Here is a 19,725-nt window from a genome sequence, read left to right as displayed (position 1 = left end):
AAAAGAGATGTAATGGGCTCAATAGTTTCCTTCTGAATTGTAAACAAATATGATTTCTACTATATATATTTGATGAGAATTCTATTTCCCCTTTATTTCCATCTTGTAGGATTATTTTTATGTACCTGTGCTGACTGGTTAGCATGCATCAAAAGCTTTTCACTGTACCTCGGTACACGGGACAATAAACTAAACTGACACTGAACTGATGGAACTTCCACAGTCTGTCTGAGTTGTAGCCCAATGACTATTGAGGAATTCCAATATATTTTCATACCAAGACAGAATGTCTTTTGGATGGCCTTGTCCTTCCAGGAGAGGCAAGTTAGTAAATGCCAACCATTTTGTATCTTTAGCTCATATTTATTTACAACAAAGAGGCCATGCAGCTCATTGGGGCAATACCACCTTTTAGAGGAACCCTATTAATGCTATTCCAGCTGATCGACTACATAGCCATCGACATGAGGAATAGCTTATCACAGCCAATTAACCTCACAGCCTGGATGTCCTTGGGATCTGAGAAGAAACTAGATTATCTTGGGAAACCCACGTGGATACAGGGAGAACGTGCAAATTCCCTACAGAGAACTGGAGGGCAGGATCAAACCTGGATCACTGAAGCCAACAATAATAGCCACAAAAATGATCTTTCTACCACAAATTCTATATTTATTTCAATCAACTCCAATATATTTACCAAAAAAATTATTTAAAAAACTAGACTCTGACATTACAAATTTCATATGGGACTACAGATTACATAGAATCCAAAGAAAACACCTGTGTAAACCCAAAGAATTTGGGAGACTGACACTTCATCTGTACACAAATGTTCGATTAATGTAAAACATAATTTAATTCAATTTAAGATTTTACATAGATTATATTACTCGAAAACTAGATTGAATAAAAAATTTCCAAATGTCTCTCCCATCTGTGACAAATGTGCATCTCAAAACGCCACTATAACACACTCTTTTGTCTCCTGTACAAAACTTCATAAATTCTGGAATGAAATTTTTGGAACTTTTACAAAACTATTTAACACAAAGCTGAACTCCAATATAGAACTGATTATCTTCGGATCAATGGAAGACGAATGTAAACTAACCATGTCTCAAAAATCTCTTCTTAACTTTGGCTTAATAACGGCAAAAAAACTCATGCTTAAATTTTGGAAAAATGCAGCCACACCAACGCTCAAAATGTGGATAACAAATATGTCTGAAATGTTACATCTTGAAGAAATGAGACTCCTCCTGTTAGGCAAAACAGACCAATTCTCACTGTATACGTCTGCCTGAAAGTGCATTGCATCATACTAGACTCTGACATTACAAATTTCATTGAATTCCATCTGCCATAGCTCTGCCCAACTTTCATAGAAACATAGAAAATAGGTGCAGGAGTAGGCCATTCGGCCCTTCGAGCCTGCACCGCCATTCAATATGATCATGGCTGATCATCAAACTTAGTATCCTGTACCTGCCTTCTCTCCATACCCCCTGATACCTTTAGCCACAAGGGCCATATCTAACTCCCTCTTAAATATAGCCAGTGAACTGGCCTCAACTACCTTCTGTGGCAGAGAATTCCACAGATCCATGTCCTCTGCATCATCAGGCAACCATCCTTGCTGTTTACAACCCCGCCAACCTTTATGTGGACAGCAAACTTATATATTAAACCATATCCAAGTTATTAATATATCTGACAAAAACAAAGGTCCTGGCACCAAACACTGCACCTCTGGTTACAGACTGGAAGTCAGGAAGACACCCCTCTGCCTCCTGTCACCAAGAATATTTGCATATTTGGGAAACATTCCAAAGGACAGCATAACAAAATGCTTTGAGGAGACAAGTTAATTGGTAACAGCTAGCAACAGATTTATTAATAGTTTATTTATGACTATTGATTAAATGCTTTGAGATGGTAACAAGAAATGTCCATGAACATTGTGAATTTAAAGCATGGATTCTATCATTGCTTGTTTTTATCCACACTGCATGACTCTATTAATCAAGCAAGGCAAAGCCCATGGGATACAAGAAACAATAGCAGGTTGAATTAAAAATTGGATTAGTGGCAGAAAGCAAAGATTATGAGTTTTTAATAGACATTTTCTTCTCTGCTGAAAATACTACAAACAAAGTCTATACAACATCACCTGTGATGAGTAGTGATGCTTCCTCAATGAATGGAAAAATAAAATAAGAAATTAATCAATGGGAGCAGTGGGTTAATCAAACGTTTGATCCTGCCCTGCGACCACAAGATCACATCTGACCTGATACCTCAGTACTATTCTCCAGTTATCTCCATAAATGATCTTAATATCAAGTTTTTTTTAATATAGAACACAGCACAGTCTCTGATTTGGATGACAGAAACATAGAACATAGAAACATAGAAAAATAGGTGCAGGAATAGGCCATTCGGCCCTTTGATCTTAATGGCGGAGTCTTCATAGGCTTCCACAGTCAAGAATTATAACAAATTCCCACCCTGTGAGTGAAGAACTTTCTTCTTGTTTAAGTTATAAATGGATGTAATTATAAATGGCAAACCCATTAATCTGAGACAGTGGCCCCAGTCAACCCATGTACAAACTTTGAATGTTTTATGGAATTCCTCAAATGGCATCTATCCTCATATGGCAAGCCTGCCATTTCAGGAACCAGTGCCGACAATCTTCATTGCAATATCACCAAGGGAATTATTGATTTATATGTAAGGAGACCAAAGTTCAGCACAATATATACGGTGCGTCTCACCAAGGCCCTGAATATCAAATATGCCAGGCTGCTTTGGGAGAACAAAGATTGTGTGGGCCGAATAAATATTTTTAAGGCCTCATTTGAGGCGCCAGATGTCTGAACATCAGAAAATCTCTTGACTGTTGATAGTGAGGAGAATAGCGAAAGGCTACAGGAATTGTGATACCTTTATTACAGAAGGGCAGCAGAGATAACGTGTGTGCCTACAGACCTGTGTATCAAGTGTCAGTCATGGGGAAGTAAATGGGAACAATTCTGAGGGATAAGAGTGATCTAACATGGAAAGGCAGGTATTAATCGAAGATACTTAGTACATACGGCATTGTTGCAGGGGGAGATCCTGTCCGACTAATTTGACTATTCTCAGAAGAGGTAACACAATGTATTAGTGAGGGCAGTGCCAGTGCCAGTCTACGTGGACTCAGTAGGCCTTGGATAAATCCCACATGGAAAGTTGGTCCAAAAGGATGAAGCCTATTAAATCAGGGAGAAGTTGGCAAATAGAATCTGACTTTGGCTTGGTAACAGGAGGCAGAGAATGATGCTTTTTGTGATTGAAGCCTGTGACCCGTGATGGATTACAGGGTTTGATGCTGAGACCCTTTGTTCATTCCATACACTAACAACGTGGGTATGAGTGCAGAAGGTATGATTCGTAGGTTTGCAGATGACAAGAAAATCTAATGATTGTTGATAATGAGGAGAATAGCGAAAGGCTATGGGATGACATTGATCAGTTCGTAAATGGGCAAAGCAATGGGAGATGGAATCTATTTCTGATACATCTGCACATTTCTTGGTACCTTTTAAAAGTATAATTCACAATAGTGTGGGATGTTGAAAAGTAACAGAATTGATATTAAAATAAGAACATTCTCCAAACTACTATAATGTGAACTTTTACCAATATAATGGATGTTGAGATGGTCTGATGTTCACACTCAAAGCATAGATTATTATTTTAAGAGTTTATTAAGTAAACACTTATTTTAAGTATGTTTTCTGGGAAGGGTCTGCTGCTTATGACACTACACTTTATGATTTTAGATGCTACTGACATTTTTTTTTTAACCGGTTTTTCATGAACTCATCAAACTGAATGAGAGATTGGAAATTAGAAATAAAGAGAAAATGCTGAAGAATCTCAGAATCTGCAGAAAGAGAAACAGTTAATATTTGAGTTTCGAGATCTTTCGGCAGGATTGAGAAAAAGGCCCAGGATCTCTGACCTGAAATGTTATCTATTTTTCCTGCCACAGATTCTGCCTGACCTGAGATTTTTCTTTTTTTTCTATTTTTATGTCAGATTTTCAGCCCCTGCTAGTTTTTGATTTTCAGGAAAGAGTAGAAGTCACTGTTCTTAAGCAATTGCATTGAGTTAGAGTGCGACCTACGTTGGTGTGTCGGTGAAGACGCTGCCATCTCCGGTGGTCGTGCTACCCTCACTGTCCACGCTGTAGCCACTGCCGCCACTACTCACAGACGAGGTGGTGGAAATGGACGATTCAGTGACTCTGTGATTGGTCGACTTTGCTGCACAGAGAGTAGAATGTGGTTTAGTTTACATACAGCTTGAGGCTAATGCTTTTCACTGTTTCTGGCGAGACACTAAATTATTCCTTTACTTTGACTCTATCAATGTGTAGAGGATCCTCTACATATTACATATTGCCTGAGAATACCTTCCTGAACACATTTAACATATTCTATCCTGAATAGGCCATTGGCACTATGGCAGTCCCAGTCTATATTGGGAAAAGTTCAAATCCCCTACTATGACAACCTTATTACTCCTGCAGCTGCCTGCTTGACTATTTTGGGACCGATAGGACACCCCCAACAAGGTGATCATCCCTTTTTTATTTCTCAATTTATTAATTATTAAGAATTATTATCTGCATGCATGTTCAGAAGGTGACGCCTCACATTAAACAGTTCCAGTGCAAATTGGAGGAACAGCATCTCATATTTCACTTGGGCTTATAGACCAGTGATATGAATATTGATTTCTCTCACTTCAGGTAGCCCCGGCAATCCCTCTCTATCCCTCCTTCACCCAAGTCGCACAAGCTTCTCATTTTCACCCTACAAACAGCTTACTATGGCCCGTTTCCTCTATCATTGTTACTTTTTTGGATATCTTTCATTCATTGTTCTTTATCTCTCCTCATCACTGTCTATATCTCTTGTTTCCCTTATCCCTAACCAGTCTGAAGAAGGGTCTCTGCCCGAAACATCACCCATTCCTTCTCTCCAGAGATGCTGCCTGTCCCGCTGAGCTACTCCAGCTTTTTGTGTCTATCCTCGGTTTATACCAATATCTGCAGTTCCTTCTTACACATGCTTGTAGGTAAATACATTCTTAATATTTTCCATTAGGTTTCATAGTAAAGAATTTCAATCCTAGTATGTTCTGTTTGTAGTCATCCAGTACGGAAACAGGTCGATTGGCTCAATTCGTCCAAACCAACCAAGATGCCCCATCTAATTTAGTCCCATTTGCCTGCATTTAGACCATATCCCTCTAAACATTTACTATTCATATACATATCCAAGTGTCTTTTAAATGTTGTTAATGTTCCTGCCTCAACTACCTCCTCTGGCAGCTCATTTCATATACCCACCTCCTTCTGAGTGAAAACGTTGCCCCTCGGATTCCTATTAAATCTCCCCCCCCACCCCCACCCCCACCTCCCCTCTAACAGGAACATGCACGCCTTGAACTCTCACCATCACTCATTTAAAAACATCCCACTTTCCAGGCATCGCTTTCATTTTCTAATCCATCAAAGTATTTGTCATAAAGTGTTCACAATACAGCACTTTTTTCATGTAATTTGTTTGTGACTCTAGAAATGTTTCATCAATGTTGATCCACCAGTACTTTTGTCACAATTGTTCTTTTCAGCTATGAATACAAGTGAGGGGCCGATCATCTTAACTGGTAGATGTTGGACTTGCATAACATTTTATTTTACTAACTTGAACTAATTTACCAATTTAATCTTGTACAAAATAGCATTAAAATATCAACCTGGAAATTGAGAACAGTAATGGAACCGAAGCACTGAAACGAGCCTTCAGCTCATGCTGTCCATGCCAACCATCAAATAGGCACCTACACTTATCCCATTTAAAAGTACTTTTATCTCTAATATCAGAGACTGGACTCATCTCAATGCCCCAAACAATTAAGTCAAGTGTAGGATTCAGGGAGCTATAGGCCACTCAGAAGATCCATGACTGGCACAAAGGAGGCAACCTGCAGTCATGCTGCATCTTATGTCTTAGTTATTTTTGTCCACATACAGGGTGTTACGCATTCAGCATTATATAGACTGGCGGCAGAATCTCCAGATGATATTTGCAAATCAATTGATGAAATATTGACAAAAATCAAAAAGTACCGCTGTTAACAAAACAATGTTTTTATCTGAAGTACATCAACAAGCAGTTTGCAAAACACCTGCAATTCCATAATTAATTTAAGGAAAATTTCAAGGTAAATGTTCTATATCAGAAATTTGAGTGGGGCTTAAAAAGGCTGTAAACAAACTCCAATCTGCTCAATTGTATCTAGAATTTGAAAACATTTTAGTCATGTTGATCTACTTACTTCTACTTGTTTGTATGACTGCAGAAACCAAATTTCGTTTGAATCTCAATGAGGTTCAAATGACAACAAATAAATTGTATCATCATTGTATCATTACCTCCTTCAGCCTTGGGTGGTCCTTCTGACATCACTTTCTTTATGGCAAGTTGACTTTGGTCTTTGTTCTCAATGGCTGGTGAAGGTAGATTGTCAGACTGAGTTCTTTGTATTGGGACGCCTGCAATGCTGTGTCTGTGCTTCTTGGCGTGATTTTGAGCCTGACCGCTTTTATGTGCTGTGGCAAGTGTGGGTGAAATGGAAACCCAGAGTATGTATCCTCAGATGGAACCAGCTTAAGTGTATTTCATGCAAACAGAAGTGTTTCATTTAAATAAGTTGTGTAAACAGCAAGGAAACACAACATGCAGAGCAGTAAGGAGTCAAAACTGGCCAGTTCCTTTGTCCAGATTAAATTCTGTTTAATTTGCTCTCATTATGTTGTGGAATGTTCACCAGCAGTATTCCACCAACAAGAGTCAGAGTTGCAAGCAATAATAGTCAAACGCATTAGTAAGAACTCGGGTGGAATGAAGTCTTTCTGTAGATGTGAAGTCCGGTGTAGGTACTTGGACTTGGTGTATTAAGGTGCATGTAGATGATCTGATTATGGGATAGTCATCATTTTTTCTAGTCCCATGAAGTTCTTACTAATGACAATTATCAGTACTAGTAATGGATTCATTTTCCATTACTTATCTGCATGCAATACTCGAAAGAAAAACAAATATTTCAAAATTGTTAGATCATATCTGAGTGGAGAAATGCATATTCCGGTCAAACAACGTTTATACTGCAATTGGATCAGTAACAGTCAACAATACAATAGTCCTGTCCCTTTTTTAAATCTTTCTTGGTTTATGCACAAACTGCCCCCTGTTGAAGGAAGGAACCCCCAAAGCAATAATCTGAACACTGAAGAAAGGTCTCGACCCAAAACGTCACCTATTCCTTCGCTCCATAGATGCTGCCTCACCCGCTGAGTTTCTCCAGCATTTTTGTCTACAATCTGAATACCACAATAAGTTATGTTCAATGATGTCCACAGGAATATTAAAGTTAAATCTTGCATTACATTGGTTACAGACAGTGCAGTGTTTGTTCATTCTAAATTTGCTGATAATGTTTTTGTGGTGTGTGCGTCTGCTATAAACATCATTTCAGACTAGCTGGCACAAGCTAGATGCTATTTCTTCAATCAGAACAGTTTGGGGCTGGTAATTAATTATATCTCTGATCTTTATTTTTAGTTATCAATACTTGACAATGGACAAAATTTTCAAGATCGAATGAAGAATTTAAATGTAAAGTGGATCCAAAATCCCATCTTTAAGGATAAACATGTAGTGAAGCTAAACTTAGAATCAGAAGCTTTCCTATGTTATTTTTGCTTAAATGAGGAACAGTGCTATACATTTTAGAATTAAAGGTAGTCTATGGACAGACAAAGAACTTAATTTTGAATAAAGCAGGCCTCCTCCGACAGATTATTCCACCCAATTGCAGTATAAGCCAATGATATGACTGTGAGAACCACGTTTTGTTGGACTGTGCTTTTGCAAAAGTCATTGTTAAGGTACTGTCAGTCCGTTCACCTTCCACCACAGTAGCAGAAATCCTGCATATATTAAGAATTATGTTTATCAGTTGTGAAACAATGTTTTAAAAGGACTTTGAATGTCACCAAATTTCACCAGAATGATGCCTGGATAAGGGGACATTAGCTACAAGGTGAATATGGACAGACTTGGATTGTTTTCTCTGGATTGTTGGAGGTCGAGGGGAGTCCTGGTAGAAGTATATAAAGTTGTGAGAGGCATTGATAGAGTAGACAGTCAGAGCTTTTTTCCAGGATGGAAATATCAAATGTGAGAGGGCGTAGCTTTAGGTGAGAGGGGCAATGAGATGTGTGGTGTCATTAATTTTGCACAGAGAATGGTAGGTAGCTGGAACTACGTTGTCAGGGGTGGTGATGGCTGCAGATACAACTGTGGCATTTTAAAGACTTTTGAATAGGCACATGGAAATGCAGGGAATATAGAATATGAATTTTGTACAGACAGATGAGGGTTGGTTTTGGCATTATGTTTGGCACAGACATTGGTGGCTGATGGACCTATTCAATTGTTGTACAGTTCTGTATTCTATTATAATTTGCGTTATTATGGCTGGGTTTGTTCTAATTGAAGGCTGAGGGATGACCTAATAGACATTTATAAGACTATGAGGTGCATGTGTGTGGTTAGATAGTTAGTCTTTATTCTAGTATCTTTAAAGGAAATAAGGTTAGGTTAGTAACTAAAGTGTCAGTGGGGGAGCACTTTGGATCCACCGACCATAACTCTATTACTTTTAAAATAGATAGGGCTGGTCCACAAATTAAAGCCTTAATGGAGGCACAAGGAACTGCAGATGCTGGAATCTTGAGCAAAACACAGATGAGGTTTTGGGGCTAAAGAAGGGTCTCGACCTGAAATGTCATCTATGTACTGAACTGATGTTGCCTGACCCACTCAGTTCCTCCAGCACTTTGTGTTTTGAATTAAAGTCCTAAATTGGGGCAAGGCAACATTTGTACAGGAACTTGTAAAGTTTGAAAGTGAGCATGCATTACAGGAAAAGGGATGTGAGAGTGAATGACAAGCTGGCAGGTTTGGGGAACTCTGGTTAACAAAGGGTATTGAGGCATGTCAGGCACAGACAGCTGCAGCAAGCAGATCCCTTAAGGAGTACAAGGGATGTGCACTGATGAGGGAACCTGGAGGGCAAAAAGAGAAGATGACATTGTATTGGCAGACAAGGTAGAGGAGAATCCTAAGTGATTAGACAAATATACCAAGGGCAAAAAGGATCTTTTAGAAGCTTCTGACATGATGAGGGGCATGGGTGAGGCTATTGGCCACAGTGCCTTCCCCAGGATAGGGAAGTCTGAGGGTTTGAAAGGCATTTGGACAAGTACTTGGACAGAAAGATGTAGAATGATATGGGCCTAATGCAGGAAATGGGATGAGTGTAAACAGGCATTATGATTGGCACCGGTACAGTGTAAGATCAATGGTTTTTTTGGAAAGTTTTGTGACTTGTTCAGAGTTCAGCGTGTCGTTTACAGCAGTGTTGTAACAGGCCACGTTGTTCTGTGCTTATTGTGCAATTAAAAGCACTCAGGAACAAGAAGAATTGAAGCTGTTAACTTCAGCAAGATGACAAATAATTTAATTTCTAACTCAATAAACACAATATTACCCACCTTTGTTACTTTGGTCTGATCTATAAACAAAATAGAGCTGGGCAGGTGAAGGGGCTAACAGTACAGGAACAGCCAGTTTTACTGCCTTATCCCAACTTAAAATCCAGTTTGGAAAGTGATCTGTGATTTAGAAACACAGCAACACAGACGGATACCACTACATACAGTGAGCAGACTATGCAGACAGTTACAGACAACTGAAGAAAATCAGAGTAACTGAGGCTCAGAAAGTTAAGGGAGCGAAGTAAAAGGCAACAGATGAGTGTGAAGCTGCCATGCTGAGGAGGTTATTTGTGTCGTTTACTTGGCTGGACTCGGAGCTGATGCACTGCTGCTTCTGCGGCAGCAATGGCGGCTCCAGCATCTTCCAGGTGGCTCTGAGTGACGCTGCTTTTACTTTGACTTCGCGACGGGCCGTGAGAACGCAAATGTCCTTCTGATGATGACTTTGAGCTGGCAGGACTGCTCTGGGATTTCTCAATTGTGGCCACGTGCATCTCTGGAGAAAGAAAAACATGTTCAGCCCTACAACACTCAATATTACTTTGTTCAAGTTATTTATTTCTACCATTGAAATTATGATTATTTGATCTTTGACGATGCATACAAACTACAGACAAATGTCAAGGGCCCATGTAGTTCCCTACCATCCACCAAATGCACAGGGTAATGCTAGTGCAGGATTCCCAACAAGTTCATTTGCAAGTTAAATCGGTAGTAAGCAAAGCTAATGCAATGCTAGCATTTATTTTAAGAGGGCTAGAATACAAAAACAGGGATGTAATGCTGAGGCTTTAGGGCGCTGGTCAGGCCACATTTGGAGTCTTGCAAGCAATTTTGAGCCCTCTAACTGAAGAAAGGATGTGCTGGCTCTGGAGAGGGACCAGAGGAGGTTTTTCAAAGAGTAATCCCAGGAATGATTGGGTTAACATACGACAAGCATCTGACAGCACTGGGCCTGTACTCACTGGAGTTTAGAAGGATGAGGGAGGACCTCATTGAAACTTACCGAATAGTGAAAGGCTTAGATAGAGTGAATGTGGAGAGGATGTTTCTACTAGTGAGAGAGTCTAGGGCCAGAGGCCATAGCTTCAGAATTAAAGGATGTACCTTCAGAAAGGAGATGAAGGAATTTCTTTATTCAGAGGGTGGTGAATCGGTGGAATTCATTGCCACAGAAGGCTGTGAAGGCCATCAATAGATATTATTAATGCAGAGATAGATAGATAGATGCTTGATTAGTACAGGTGTCAGGGATTATGGGGAGAAGGCAGGAGAATGGGGTTGAGAGGGAAAGAAAGATCAGCCATGATTGAATGGCGGAGTAGACTTGATGGGCCGAATGGCCTAATTCTGCTCCTAGAACTTATGCACATGAATTTATGAGCAGAGCAGAAGAGATAAACGTGGTATCTATCATGTTTGGTTTAGACATTATGGCTGAAGGTTTTACTGTTCTATGTTTCTCTTGTAGCACAGGTGTCTAAAACTAGAGGACGTAAGTTTATGGTGAAGGGGAAGAGGTTTAGAGGCGAAGAAGGAGGAATATGGTGGCTCGAACTTACACAACATTTAAGAAGTATCTAAATGAACCCTTGAATCCCAACATATAATAGTTCCTGACCAGTTCTGTTAAATGGATTTGTGTAGATAGGTATCCGATAGCATGAACATCATGGGCTAAAGGACTAATCTCAGGACTAATCTCATCAAAAAAATATTTAAACCTTACTTTATTTAGTTTCTCTTTTCAACCATCCTATTGTAAAACTTTCCTTGTATTCTTGTCTGGCTTAAAACTTATTCTGCCTCAATTTCTGCACCAGTTATGATGAAAGGTGATCCAGAGCAAAGTATGTAAGAGGAGGGCCCCTTCTCGATTGGAACGGGTAAATGATCAGACCAGAGGAAATAAGAAAGTATGAGGGAAGCAGTGAGACTCACCCTTGGATGGGTCTGGGAAGATCCCATGACTGCGGCTCTTGATTACAGAACTTTTTGGTAGTTGCTGGCTGGCCTGACCAGAGTGGGACCTGACATGGTCAATACTCTCAGTTTGTTCCTTGAGTTGATACCATCGCAAGGTGTTATCGAAATGTGGGGCATTTGCCAAGTCAATCAGCACCTTGCAGAGAACAAAATGATTCAAGTTCAAACAACCAACTTACTAGAATGTACAAAAACTCAATCCAACTACATTAAAGATAGTGGAGTCAGTGGATATGGGGAGAAAGCAGGAACGGGATCCTGGTTGTGGATGATCAGCCATGATCACACTGAATGGGGGTGCTGGCTCGAAGGGCCGAATGGCCTACTCCTGCACCTATTGTCTATTAATTATACTTATAGAAGTAATATATTTAGAGATTAAATCAAATCTTAAATCAAACATATCTTGATGGAAAAATGTCGTGATCACTTGTAGTATTTAGAAATGTCCATCGCGGAGAAATGCTGACTTCACCTATGTCGGCCTTTGGAGAAACATGGCATCATCATTTTATATTGGGTTTCCAAAATGACATCAAGCCTAGGCCTTTAATACGAAACAAAGGAACCATTGAAGGTGTGAGTAGAGGATTGGCTGTGGTTGATTTGGAGAAAGCAATGAAAGGCATGTCAAAAAACAGGCAATAATAAATATTTAACAATACATCAGTAGCAAAACAAATCCTTTAATGTACAAATGCCCAAAAGAAAATTGGTTCATCTGTGGCTGATGAGTAAATTTACCAGAAATAATAGTGGGCCTCAGAAGCTGTCTGTGCCAAACAGTATACCATTAAATTAATCTCCTCTGCCTGCATATCATCCTTATCCCTCCGTTGCCTGCATATCCATGTGCCTATCCAAAATCCTCTTAAATGCGACAATCATGTCTGTCTCCACATTCCAGGCACTCACCACCCTCTGCGTTAAACCTTTTGTCCCACACATCTCTGGATTTGCCCCTCACTGTACACCCGCACATGTGATAGTGAAAAATCATTGGCCATTAAAGTTATGCAATCACGCGTTTCACATTTCCACTCTGGAAAAAAAGATTTGGAATGTCTACCCTATCTATGCTTCTCATAACTTTATAAAATTCTATCAGGTCTCCCCTTATACTCCAACAATCCAAGTTTGTCCAACCTCTCCTTCCAGTTAATACTTTCTAATCCAGGCTGCATCCTCTGCACCCTCTCTAAAGCCAATCCATCCTTCCTATAATGGGGTGACCAGATCTGCACGCTATTCTCTAAATAGGGCTTGACCAAAGTCTGAGATATTTCCTGATTCTCATTCTCAATGCCCTGACCCTTTAAAGCCAAGCATTCCGTTCCATCTAGTTGAATTGCCACTTTCAGGCTGTCGACTGAGTGCCTAAGATCCCTCTGGACATCAATGCTATTATGGGTCTTGCAATTAACAATACACATTCCCCTTACATTTGATCACCCAAAGCCTCACACCTGCTGGGATCAAAATTCCATCTGCAATTTCTCTGCCCATTAGCTAATTTATGTCCCACTGCATCATTTCACTGCCGTTCTCACTGTTCACAAATCTTCAGAGGTCCCAGCACAGATCCCAGCAGCACTGTGGTACAGGTGCTGTTTGTGTGGAGTACGCACATTCTCCCTGTGACCATGTGGGTTTCCTCCAGGTGCTCTGGTTTCCTTTCACATTCCAAAGATGTGCGTGCTGGTAGGTTAATTGGCCCTAATGTGTTGGGAGTGATAATGTAGAACTAGTGAGAATGGGTGACCGATGGTCTGCAAGGAGTTAGTTGGCTGAAGGGCTTGTTTCCATGCTGTTTATATAATCTATTACTGGTCACAGACATGAAGTTTGAATAATGCTCTTTCATCACAAATCTCTTTCTTCTGTTGGTAAGCCAGTTCTGAATTTGTACGACCAAGTTACTATGAAATCTGTGCAGCTTAATCTTCGGGACAGCCTACCATGGAGAACTTTATCAAAAGCCTTATTAAAATCCATGTAGATAAATCAATCAGCGCTCAAATCGCATTGATCACCTTTGCCACCTCAAAAAATGATAACATTGATAAGCCATGAGCTGTCATGCACAAATATCTTCATCAAGCCCCCTGCAATCTCATCACTCTCTCTCTCAATAACCTGGGATAGATCCTATCAGGCCCTGGGTATTATCCCTCTTAATGCTCTTCAAGAGCCCCAACACCACCTCCTCCTTGATCTCAAACTGCCCACAGATCTCAGTCCTCCATATCCTTCTTCTCAGTGAATATTGAAGCAAAGTATTAATTTAGAACCTTGCCTACATGTCCAGATTTCAAGCATAAATTCCCTCCTTTAAAATAGACACCACACCAACATTACCAATATCATGCTGACCAAGCCATAATTCAGTTTTGTCAGAATATATTGAGTTTAATCTAAACATAAATGGATATATTTCCTGGATGTAAGATCAATTGAGGAATATGGGGCAGGTCTTGAAAGTTAAGGTATTAAGGTAGAAGATATGCCATGGCAGAGCCAGTTTGAAGATCCAGGTCTCTCTTGTTTTAGCTTCTTATATTGTTACATCAAAGCTAATTCCTTCATAATTTCCTTCCTTATGCCACCAGGAATTGAGGGGAGGCCTTCTGCGTGTGGTGGGTATTCTCTGGAATTATCTCACATATATAGACTAGTAGACACCCCCACACAGAGGAGGTTATCAGCAATCTGCCATTGTGCCATTGTGAATACATCCCCCTGTCTGTTTTGATCCACAGTAGATACTTTCATTACTATTTGTTCTTCTGCATCAGTAAATGTATTTTGGCTTCATTTTACAAAAGTTTTTACTTCTGCTTCTTCTAGGGTGTCAGGTCAGACCACCTCCCAGAACACCATCTCTCCAGGCAGAGGGAGGAGCAGGTGGGAGGTGTGGTCATGATGGCACTCACAACGTATTACCCTGCCTGGCACATCACCATCTCTCAAACTGGCACCACGAGGATAGAGCAAGTTAGGTTGGAGGCCCAATGAAACAGGGTGGACTATTCGCTGGATTGCAGTCTGGGACCAGATGTAAGGAAAGTGAAGTGTGAGTGCACCAGAGGACACTTTTGAGATGCAAATGTCACCACCGCTTATCAGCTCACGCCAGAACAATGCCGGTGTCTGGCGCTGTACAGGCATGACTATTTTGTTTATAGAACAGTTAAACATAGAAACATAGAAAGTAGGTGCGAGAGTAGACCACCAGGTCCGTCGAGCCCGCACCGCCATTCGCTCATGGCTGAACACTAAACAGACACACTTACCCACAAACAGTAGACACAAGACACAGAACACAAGACACTACCCTCCCCTTTATACCGCTATCACCCCTCTCCACCCCAAGAACCTCGTGATCTCCTGGGGGAGGCAAAAAAACGGATAAAAACCCAGGTCCAATTCGGGAAAAAAATCCGGGAAATTCCTCTCCGACCCCAATCCAGGCGATCGACACTTGTCCAGGAGATCACTCAGGTCTTACTATACTAACCATACCTAGGTCCATATCCCTGCCCTCTCCCCGTAGCCCCTTATCCCCTTGGCAGCCAAAAAAACATCTATTTTAGTCTTAAATATATTTAACGTTTCTGCTTCCACTGCTCCCTGGGGCAGTGAATTCCATAAATTAACCACCCTCTGGGTGAAGAAGTTCTTCCTCATCTCAGTTTTAAAAGAGCCCCCCCTTATTCTGCAACTATGTCCCCTAGTTCTAGTTTCCCCGATCATTGGGAACATCCTCGGTGCATCCACCCGATCAAGGCCCCTCACGATCTTATATGTTTCAATGAGATCGCCTCTCATTCTTCTAAACTCCAAAGAGTAGAGTTCCAGCCTACTTAACCTTTCCTCATATGTCAATCCCCTCATTGCAGGAATTAATCTTGTAAACCTTCGCTGCACTGCCTCCAGGGCTAGTACATCCTTTCTTAAGTATGGACCCCAGAACTGTACACAGTATTCCAAATGTGGTCTCACTAATAGAGGTGCAAGGAATGGAACATTTTGCCAATCATCAGCACATGTCCACTTTGACTTTGGGCAGATGGAGGTGGCTGGGCCCGAGGACAGTGGCTTGACCAGTGGCTTGACCAGCCACAACCATCTTCCTTTGTGTGAGCTCTGACGCAGGTTTTTGGGGAAGTCGTTATTACCTCACCTTGGACCAACTTAGACAGATGCACAACTACTCCTGCAGTACATGTTTTCAGTATTTTAGTTGGGCTGTTGTTTGGATCCATCGCTGCACATTTAACACCAGGCACATTAATGTGGACACAAGTAACCAGTACAGTTTCTTGATGGTTGTATCCTAGCTGAAACCAACTGTACTGTGATCTTAAAGCCCTGTCTCACAGTACGAGTTCATTCCAAGAGCTCTCTCGAGTTTGCCCTGATTCGAACTCGGAGATTTACGGTAATGGCCACTTGTCGGTACTCGAGGCTCTTGTGGACATTTTTCAACATGTTGAAAAATCTTCACGAGTCTTCCCGTGCTTACCTGCCATTAGTGAGTCTCCCCGAGTACCTGCCGTTAGCATTACGAGCCGCTAAGAGACGTACCCGAGCTCCAACGTACCCGCTACGTTCATTCTCCGTGCTTACCACAAGTTTGAAAATTTTTAAACTCGGGAGAGCTCTTGGAATTAACTCGTACCGTGGGACAGGGCTATAACTCTGGCCACTCAAATTATAAAATATTTTGAGTTGTATTTAGAGGCAACTCTAAGGCAACTTGATATGATTTTCAAATGCTTTTCTGTCACAATTGGGTGGTTTCTGCTGTTGAACGATGTTTTGCTGCTACTTTGTACATTTAAATCATTCATAATTTCCCAGCAGAGATGGACCAAAACAATAGACAATAGGTACAGGAGGAGGCTATTCGGCCCTTCGAGCCAGCACCGCCATTCAATGTGATCATATGATCAAGACGTGATCAAAACATCGTCTTCACTCAGAAAGTGCAACACTCAGAAACAAAGCATTTTAATAACAAAACAGGGCCTAAAAAATAGAAACTACTGTCCAAATGAAAGCTTTACTTGAACTTAAAATGAACAGTTAACAAGAGATATTACTCTTAATCTTGCCGAAAATCAGAAAAACTTACTTCACCAAGGAAGTCATTGGAGGAGATTCGATCGTAATCCCAAACGGTCACTTCCAGTGTCTTCTTTTTCAGCTGCAGTGAAAGGACAAAATGATCACAACATCAGTGAGTGTTACAGTTCATCGTTCCATCATGAGCTGCTTTCCTTGTCATTAACAATGTCTGGAATACAAGCGGCAACACACGTAGATAGAGTGGTGAAGAAGGTGCATGGTATACATGCCCTCACTGGTGAGGGTATTGATCATGGTACACTTGCCCTCTGGTGGGGGTATTGATCATGGTACACTTGCCCTCACTGGTGGGGGTATTGATCACGGTACACTTGCCTCTACTGGTGGGGGTATTGATCACGGTACACTTGCCCTCTGGTGAGGGTATTGATCATGGTACACTTGCCCGCACTGGTGGGGGTATTGATCATGGTACACTTGCCTCTACTGGTGAGGGTATTGATCATGGTACACTTGCCTCTACTGGTGAGGGTATTGATCATGGTACACTTGCCTCTACTAGTAAGGGTATTGATCATGGTACACTTGCCTCTACTAGTAAGGGTATTGATCACGGTACACTTGCCTCTACTGGTGGGGGTATTGATCACGGTACACTTGCCCTCTGGTGGGGGTATTGATCACGGTACACTTGCCCTCTGGTGGGGGTATTGATCATGGTACACTTGCCCTCTGGTGGGGGTATTGATCATGGTACACTTGCCTCCACTGGTGAAATGTAGGCCTCCCTTGGTCATGACTGACCATGGGTAAATAACCTCTACTGGTGAGGATGTTGATGTGAGTGTTGGGAATTCATGATGCTGCTCTATAGGACTTTGTTCTAGCCACATTTGGAGTATTATGTGCAGTTCTGGTCACTCCATTACAGGAAGGATGTGGAGGCTAAGGATAAAATAATCAAATACTGGAGAGTATGGCATTAGGGTGAGATGGGCAATGTTTAAAGGGGATGTGCGGGGCAACTTTTTTTATGCAGAGGGCGATGAGTACCTGGAATGCTCTGTTGGGAGAGGTGGACAAGTTAGAAACATAGAAACATAGAAAATAGGTGCAGAATTAGGCCTTTCAGCCCTTCGAGCCAGCACCGCCATTCAATATGATCATGGCTGATCATCCAAAATCAGTACCCCATTCCTGCTTTCTCCCCATATCCCTTGATTTTGTTAGCCCTAAGAGCTATATCTAACTCTCTCTTGAAAATATCCAGTGACTTGGCCTCCACCGCCTTCTGTGGCAGAGAATTCCACAGTTGGGCCAAATGGCCTGTTTCCATGCATTGACTCTATGACCGATAATATCCTGGTTTGTCTTTGTTGCCCTTTGTAAACAAAAAAACTATGGTGCCTACATTCCAGTAGGGCCTGGTCTATGGCTTAAGAAGATATCAAGAACCTTGTCAATGCCATAGTCATCTCCTCTGGTCTGATCAGGCCCATAGAAGCAGATTCATATTTTTTCAAGGTTTCCAGCCTCTGCTCCTTATTAATATTGTAATATCACCATATCCCTGCTAAATTTGTTAATCATCCACATCCTTCTCATTGGTGAATAATAATCGGATTAAATTGGAACTGTTGAGGTTTACAAATATGCTACATTGTGAAAATCTGTTTTGTAGTAAATGCCTACTATTTTCTGTGTGCTTAAGCAAAGCAAGAATTTCATTGTCCTATACAGGGACACATGACAATAAACTCACTTGAACTTGAACACTTGAACTTGAATCTGACATTAAGTTGTGGTCACAATGAAATTTGGGTTATTTTAGTAAGTTCTTTAAAATCTTGAATTCCAGTCATGGAATGATCAGATGATTAATCAGTACTATTTGAGTACTAATGATTATTTCAAGAACTTGCTGTTATTTGAATGGTAAAATAGAGAAAACTATTGATGCGGAGCAGTATAATAATGCTGAAGATATTTTGAAGTTTATAGTTCAAAATGGATTTCCCTTATACTTTCTGTTTCTCAATGAGAAACTCTTTTAAAAATACATTACATGATCTCTGTATTATTACAACGTTTGGAACTTGATCATTTTGTCTCAGCTTGTTGATTCACACATTAAGAACATACCAAAATATCAGCTACAGGATGATTTTGTGCATTCCCCACTGGCTAGCTAAGTATCTGAATTCCCTCAACAATGCTTCCTGCCTGTTCAGGAATTCATTATTTCATTTGAAATTAAATATTGTTCATGTGCTTCTCACATTTTCAAAACTGTGTCTTCTCTTTCAAGCAGTTTGTCTCCTTAGCAAATGCACACAACAATAGACATTGTGGTCCTCCTACCTGGTCCATTGAGATGTTTTTGTAGATCACTGTTTGATTCCACTCTGGGTTGAGACTTTTCTGCACCGGTTTAGTTCTGTGCTTGTTCTCTACACTGTTGCAAAATGCAATGCATCAGTTAATAAGTCAGATGTTAAGAATTAGATTAACATTGAAATAAATGAAACACTTGCATTTTCATGTTTTTTTTAAAGAAAATCTGAGGATAGATTCAGAATCCTTACATGCTCACTACATGCAAGGATGGCACTTTAAACTTACAAAGCAACTGTGCTTGCAAGAGAGCAATCTTATTGTAATTTTAAATTTTAAATTCTTCAATAATACTTTTAGATGACTTTCTGTATCGAGAGTGAGCTCTTACATATGAATGGAGTCAGTGAACATTTAAAAATATAATAAATAGAACAGGTTTAGTTGACCTACCTCTGCACCATGTCCTACACTCACCCACCTCCTGCATGGGTGTTATTAATTCACCCCTTAATATTCAGGCTGGATCTTGTATTTGCTCAACATCTGAGTGACCACAGTCCTCATGGCAAGAGAATACCAAAGATTCACTGCCATAAAACATAGACCTGTACAACACATCAACAGGC

At 40.7% G+C, this 19,725-nt stretch overlaps 1 protein-coding gene across 1 annotated transcript in view; it reads right to left on the bottom strand.

The window, feature by feature from the left end:
* The window catches only part of pclo (piccolo presynaptic cytomatrix protein), a 157,213-nt gene that overhangs the window by 26,256 nt on the left and 111,232 nt on the right, over positions 1-19,725 (bottom strand). Inside the window, exons 17-22 of the mRNA XM_033039290.1 lie at positions 19,124-19,217; positions 16,809-16,880; positions 11,627-11,807; positions 9,987-10,181; positions 6,497-6,673; positions 4,178-4,316 (exon numbers count right to left, since the gene is read on the bottom strand). Of these exons, the coding sequence (XP_032895181.1) occupies positions 4,178-4,316; positions 6,497-6,673; positions 9,987-10,181; positions 11,627-11,807; positions 16,809-16,880; positions 19,124-19,217 (858 nt within the window). The remainder of the gene's footprint in view (positions 1-4,177; positions 4,317-6,496; positions 6,674-9,986; positions 10,182-11,626; positions 11,808-16,808; positions 16,881-19,123; positions 19,218-19,725) is intronic.

The sequence above is a fragment of the Amblyraja radiata genome, chromosome 21 (assembly GCF_010909765.2).
Source record: "Amblyraja radiata isolate CabotCenter1 chromosome 21, sAmbRad1.1.pri, whole genome shotgun sequence".
Classification (NCBI taxonomy): Eukaryota; Metazoa; Chordata; class Chondrichthyes; order Rajiformes; family Rajidae; genus Amblyraja; species Amblyraja radiata.
This window is presented reverse-complemented; position numbering and strand designations above follow the sequence as displayed.